We start from the raw sequence: 6,852 nt of genomic DNA on the forward strand, positions 1-6,852 counted from the left end.
TTGCCCGCCTCGTGCCTCTCGTCCTCACCTGCAGCGCGCTCGCTTAACTTCTCGCGCTTATCTAATCACAAAGTCGAATAAATGCCAACTGTTTTGTTTTGGTTCTTGCCAATCAGGTGCTTTTTATCAAGTCCACTAGGCCTCCAGTGGTTGGAGTATGTTGAGTGTATTTCTGGTGTTGGTAGTTGTGGTGGTCAGATCTTGAGTGCTCCAAGTACGACAGCTCTGGAGACGATAAACATGGGCATGGCCCAAGTCGTTTGGGTTTTTCTGCCATGTTTTAGATTTCTTTTTTTATTTATTTATTTTTTTATACTCTTTTTAAATTGGATCACACTTCCTCAGGATCCTGTGGCCCCTCTGCTCCTCGGGGAGTGGTGTGCAGCCGCATGATGGGCTTGTTGCACATGGGGCAGACACTGCGAATCTCCAGCCATTTCAACAGGCACCTGAAAATGAACAGTATGAAAAGATTAATGCAAGATTTATGCACTTCTATAGAACTACAGTAGTTTGCATGACGCTTTCCTGTTTTGTAATTAGGGGCTAAGCAACATGCGCTTTTAAAAACATCAGCGATTAGAAGTATAGATTCATGTTCGACAACCCAACTGAACTTGGAATAATGGATTATTCATGAAGGACCACAACCACTAAAAAATTAACTATTTGTAATCATGACAAAAACGAAGCATTGTGTAACACCCAGCCAGTTAAACACCGCCATGACACTTAAACCTGACCTGTAGACAAGCATGTGATATCTAATCTACGGCTATAACAGTCTCTCAAGCTCAGCTAGTGGTTGCTTTGTTATTGTTTTATTGCTTTCATTTAGTTACTTTTTTCTTTTGAATTAAAATTTTTGTTTTCAAAATATAAACATTCTAATGTAAACAACCAGGACAGTTTACTAATGATGAACTGTTCATTCAGATCAGTGAATGAAGTAGTTCTTTTAGTTTTTTTTTTTTTATCCTGAGAGTTTTAAAACTGACTACTGACTCGTGCCTGCATGATGCGCTGTAAAAAAAAAAAAAGTTCTTTCTTAAAACAAATTAACAAAAAAAATGTGCCTCCCAAAATATATTGATTCTGACTTCCGTATTTATAGTGGGGTCAGCAAGTAGTGGTTCAAACGGTTAAAGCTGTGGGTTACTGATCGGAAGTATCCCAGCTTCTTAACCTGGATACCATAGAAAAAAAAAAATCATTTCACTGTGCTGTAAGGTTAATCTTATATAAGGTTACAAATCTTCTATAAACAATAGGTAGTGGTGGCTCAGAGTTACTGATTGGAAGGTTGGCGGTTCAAGCCCCAGCTCCACCAGGCTGACCCTGCGCTCTGACCCAAGTTACGCTGCGATATGCGAAGAAAGAACTTCACCGTGCAGTAATATATGTGACTTAAATTAACTCAATGTTAAGGATTTATTAAATGAATGAAAAGAAACTAGTACTCCTTTGCGTAATGCTAACTGAACTCACTAGTGCGCCAGAGGCAGCATTGGCGCTTTAAAGCTGGGAGCTATTTTCGGATCAGGTGTAAGTGGATGCCACAAGCAGAGCGTTGCAAATATCAAAAGCGTTAACGGATGCTGGCGTGGAACTTGTTATAAGATGCGTTTTTGATATTTTAGCCCCGGTTGGCGTGACGCGACATCCACCGGGTCACTGCCAAAGCTTTCCAGTCATGTCCTGTAGTCTGTTTCATTTGGCAAGTGCATGGTAAACAAGTTTTACACTCACCTATGTGTGAGTCTTACAAGTTTGCTTTTTTTCTTTTGTTTTTTGTTTTCTGAAATTAGCTAGAAGAAGGGCTTACTTCTTATGGAAAGTGTGCGAGCATGGACACACGCCCAGCTCGTCCCGGGTTTTAAACTCCTCCAGACACACTGCACAGGGTTGCTGTCGAAAAAAACGAACAAAAAAAAGATCAAACACATACTAAACTTTTGAGCACTTTTTAAATGATTTAATTAACAATAAAGCCCGTCATGCTTTCCAGGTACTGGTTTGATCAAAACTTTTATCATTTTAAATAGTTAAACAATTCACAGGCTTGTTTCTTTTCAGCTTCACAGTATTACTGTCATGAGACTTGCATTTTAAAAACCACCTAAATTCTAAATAAAAAAAAAAAAAAAAAAAAGGTGTGAAAAACTATTCTGTAGTGAGATTTTCCTCCTTGAGGTCTGAAAAACCAGGCCAGATGGAGGGTAAAAAGAAAGTGCACCGACTTTACGCCCACATCATGTCTCCGAGCCAAGACGTATAGTTTACACACGAACACACAAATTCACCACATGAGAGCTTGCACACGTACTCCAAGAAGGCTCAGCTTCTTCCCTGCCCCTTTCAGCACCACCTGTTAAGAGAAACATGAATGTGACATGAGCTAACCAGCACAACATATTCTATATATATATATATATTTCTTTTTTTTGCATTATTTTTTTTATTCACATAAAATTCCCATCCATGTATTACTCCATATCCGTAACTGTTTCCCAGCAATTTAATATCATGAATGACATTTAGTTGTTGCGTGGCTTTTAATCAATTTCAATTCAAGTGTGGCTCATAAACCGAAGTGTCAGATGACACGGTTTATACATGTGCCAAATGTCTTGTGCCAGGCTAGTCCACAAGCACAAACCCGCACTACTGCGAGGTCAGCGTCTGAAGGTCATCTATGAGGCGTGAGATTGGGTTTCAGAGTGACGAATAGACTACAGAGCTTATTCTATATTTACATCCTCCATTCCTAACCCACACATCCTGCATGTTCGTAGGATTGAATGACTTTCTGTTGCAGAAGCACTTCAGCCCATGACCAAAAGTTTTAGTGGTGACCTTAACAAGCAGGTTTAACCTTCCAACAAGAAACGCTTTAGATTAAACATAAAACATGATGGCGGCCTTATTACTGTACCTCATTGTAGCTGTACTGTTGTCTAGTGTCTTGTTGCTTCAACCTGCAGAGGAAAAGAAAACAATCAAGACCACCCATACTTCCTGTATGCCTTCTAATACCACATGCAGTTTATCTGTATCTGCCGAGACTAAATACTGCACTTCCCCAAAAACATTCTGCATGCTGTAGATTTCTACTCAAGGACTGCTGCTACAGACTCAAAGACGATGCTTCCTTTCTAGGATTCTTCATGTCATCTCAGGTAGTTTTTCATTGCCGTGGTTACTCCTGGCTTGTACATTATGAAGCAATAATACACATCCACATCTGGATTTCTGTAAAACTGCTCTGATGTTAAAAACGCTGTAAAAATAACTTGAAGGTTTTATGAACTATTTGTCACACAGTGCTCAGCCATAAAGACCAATTTGGTTTATATGCTTAAAATAGAGGAAGTGATAAAAGTGTGATGAAATGTGTAAAAAAAAAAAAAAAAAAAGAGGTACTGGCCTATAACAGCCAAAACACACTAGTTTGTCTGCTACTAAACTGTTTGACATGTTCTTCAGATACAGAAACAATATACTGGTTTTAGTGTTAAATGTATTGTGTATTACTCAATATCTCTGGTCAGCCATAGAGGCTAATATTCTCTGATCCTCATGCAACTTTAAAACACAGGAAGTGGTGTACAATGAAATGGCGGCATAGTTCGAGAGGTCTGTAATAAGACTGTTGAAACCAAATGAAATGAGGCCGTCATGAGGTCGGTGCATATGTACTGTATGGGTGCTCGAACCTGAACAAGTAGCAACAGAAGATGACACTGAGCATGAAGATGAACAAGCCGATGCCCAGCACGATAACGTAGACGTTGAGCGGCAAATGGTACAGATCTTCCGACGACATATCGCAGTGTGAGCGCTGCAGTCCTCCTCCACAAAGGCAGCCTACATGTACATAAACAAAGCATTCAGTCAGTCACTCGGATGAAGATACCCAGTCAATCGGTAGGGGCTGGAAGCGGGTCTGTTCATAAAAGCAGGGGCAAATATTTGGCCAGGACGACCAGTGGCTTTTTGGTCGCTGTCTACACACTTTGTGCCAAGGGAACTCTGGGTAATTAGCAATGCACAAAGCAAACATGGAAGACTGTGGAGACTGCCTCCAACAAAACCACCATCTGGCCCTTCAGAGATGAGCACCTGGTGTGTGCACCTGTGTACGTGTGGGTTAGGAAGATAAATATCCTCATTCATACAAAATAAAAAAGGAGATGGCGCTATTTTGTGGGTTACATTTATTTATTCATTATGAATTATATAGAAAAATAAGTGCATAAGAAATAAAAGTCAAGCCACTTTAAAATTTGATGCATGACATTCATTTCATGTAGGGTTACTTCCAGCTATGAACCCTGCTATGATTCATAAATGGATTAGATGGTAGTCCTGTGTGGCGGCATGATGGCTTAGTGGTCAGCCCTGTCGCCTTGCACCTCCAGGGTCGGGGTTTGATCCCTGCCTCGTGCTTGATGGGTTTCATCTGGATCCTCCGGTTTTCTTCAAAGACATAACTGGCGTTTCCAAATTGCACAGTGTGTGAATAACTAAATGTGCGCTAATCCTCCCAACCCGACTCTTTAAGTAATTGCCACAGAAACGACGAACATATATCATTCTTGTGAGAAGAACCTGTCGCCGTTGCCAATGTCCTAGGCGGCACCATAACATCAAACTATTTGTTAGCTTTTATTATTATTATCATTTAACTAAAGTGTGACATAATTTATTCCTTAAACCATTCATCCTGTAGCACTGGGCCATCTCCGCGGGGACTTGGAGCACTAGGGCACAACCAAGCACACACTAGCAGACTACGGACAATCTGTAAACACCAATTAACCTAATCTGCATAGGGACCTGGCAAACATTTGGACGTTTAATGACCGCTGAAATGACGTCCCTCTGACTTGTTGAAATGACGTCCCTCTGACCCTGTTGAACGGACGACATGGACGTTATCTGATTCACAGATACTGCTGTCCACAACACTTAGTTAAAAGTCAAAGTAACAGCTATACATGCAACCCCAGACATGTACAAAGCATTTTTAGTCCTGTGTCACATATTTTTACCAGTTTACACCATCCTATCGCGACGGTTTTTGGCCAGGGACACATCGTTGCCAGGGTACCGACGTTCACTGGGGAATTCCACCAACCCACATACCCGGGGGGACTCGAACCCTCAACCCTGGCGGCGAGCGGCCACCACAGCACCACCTACTGTATGTGTGACATCATATTGGATTGTATATTGGATTGTTATATTGGATTGTAGTGTCCAGAGACATCAATCGTCTATAGCATGAACTGTGTCTAAAAGTAGTTACTTTGATCTGATTTTCAAACAGGAAATTTGATACAATGTATACTAATGTTTCGAAACAAAGGCGTTCTGAAACAATTACAAAGACAAACAAGGATATAAACAAGGGAGGGTTTTGTTGTGGATCTGCTTACCGTTACACCATTGGAATGGCTGCATGTAATCGAACACGGAACTCCGCGCGCATCCGAACCGATACTTTCACCAAAACCGCGATATATTCTTTTGATGTTTGTGTCTTTTTTTTTTTTTTCAAAATAAACTTAGAACTTCGAGTCGGTTCGAGTTAAACGTCCGAGGTTTCCGACTTCCGGAAGCTCGCTGAGGAAGACCTCGCTTTTCTGCGCTAATTATTTTGTTGTCATCGTCGGCTGTCGTCGAGAATCGCCACACAAAAGATCCTGGCGTGCGCGCGACCACAAAGACAAAGGGATCATGTCGTGTCCTTGCTGTTCGTTTCCTGTGTTTTGGAGAACGACTCGACTGGAGTGTTAAAGTGACCCGACCTGAAGAAATCTCGAATCAAACCACTTTCATTGTCTCTCTCTCTCTCTCACACACACACACACACACAACACAAGTTAAGAGTCACATTAGCTTGAAGATTATCTCCATGAGTCTCATACAACAACACTCTCTCAAGCTCTTCTGATCCTTCAAGATGATTCCAACTGCTGGAGAAAAAAAAAAAAGATAAAAGATCTAGGAAAACATATCCCTCAAAAGAATTTTTTTTTCTTGTTTTGTAATCTGGTGTCAATGTGCGTCTTTGGAAAGTCCTCTTCTTTGTCTCTGTCTGAAAATGGCTGATCTGATCCGTCAAAAGATATTCCTTACGCAGGGCCTTTCCCAAAAAAAAAAAAAAAAAAAACCAGGACGAGAAGAAAAAGAAAGCGTCCCCTTAAAAGCCTTGAAGCCGAGTGTGTGGTTGCATGTATGACTGTCTATGCAGCCTGTATGGGGGAGTGTTTTTCTTGCCACCTCAAACCATCTGGTCCTTCAAACCTCGAAGAGGAAAAAAAAAAAAACAACAACACACAGTAGCTGAATTGCTTGTTCTCTCTGGAATGGGTGTAGGGTGGAGCATTATCTATCTGTGTGTGTGTGAGAGTCAAGCAAGGCTGTGGTTGTCTATCTATCTCAGAGTGTTCGCTGCTGTGTTTCTCGCTGCCTCAGCCTCCCAGCTTTAGTTTGTAAACAGATCTCTGCTCATGTGATCCTCGGTTTGCCTCGCAACTCATCCACTTGCACCCTCCCCTCTCTCTCCCTCCCTCCATCCTGTGTGCTAGTCCCCCCCCCCCCTCCAAGCTCTCTCTCTCTCTTTTCCTCTTTCTCCTTGTCTTTTTCAGGGGTGACTGCAGTCGGATAATGACCTCTCTCTCTTTCTCTCTCACTTTGCAGCAGCCAAAAGACATAAGAATGGATGAACATGGCATCAGGAACAACAACAACATTGGCTGATGAAATACAGAAAGAGCAAAATAAGGGTAGCGGAAACTCGCAGGATGATGGCCGTTTTCCGTCAAAACAGCGGAGACATATACA

The 6,852-nt window shown here is 41.6% G+C and overlaps 1 protein-coding gene across 2 annotated transcripts; it reads right to left on the bottom strand.

Moving 5' to 3' along the window:
• Positions 1-318: 318 nt before the first annotated feature.
• On the bottom strand, positions 319-6,529 carry zgc:175214 (uncharacterized protein LOC557610 homolog). 2 transcript variants are annotated; one of them, XM_053476694.1, is made up of 6 exons: positions 5,442-6,529; positions 3,717-3,867; positions 2,936-2,978; positions 2,304-2,368; positions 1,826-1,908; positions 319-449 (listed from the first exon to the last, which is right to left on the bottom strand). In XM_053476694.1, exons 1-6 carry the CDS (start codon positions 5,464-5,466, stop codon positions 439-441), a joined length of 378 nt encoding a protein of 125 aa, XP_053332669.1. In that variant the 5' UTR covers positions 5,467-6,529; the 3' UTR covers positions 319-438. The 2 variants fall into 2 exon arrangements, with proteins under 2 accessions (XP_053332669.1, XP_053332668.1); XM_053476693.1 differs by having other exon boundaries at positions 2,327-2,368; positions 5,442-6,523.
• Positions 6,530-6,852: the final 323 nt, after the last annotated feature.

The sequence above is a fragment of the Clarias gariepinus genome, chromosome 18 (assembly GCF_024256425.1).
Source record: "Clarias gariepinus isolate MV-2021 ecotype Netherlands chromosome 18, CGAR_prim_01v2, whole genome shotgun sequence".
Classification (NCBI taxonomy): domain Eukaryota; kingdom Metazoa; phylum Chordata; class Actinopteri; order Siluriformes; family Clariidae; genus Clarias; species Clarias gariepinus.

Coding starts and splice junctions, on each gene's coding strand:
- zgc:175214 (XM_053476693.1), bottom strand. CDS start 5,466: ATGCAGCCATTCCAATGGTGTAACG. Junction 2,369..2,935: donor AACAGTACAGCTACAATGAG/GTACAGTAATAA, acceptor TTCTCTTAACAG/GTGGTGCTGAAAGGGGCAGG. Junction 1,909..2,326: donor AGAAGCTGAGCCTTCTTGGA/GTACGTGTGCAA, acceptor TTTTTTCGACAG/CAACCCTGTGCAGTGTGTCT.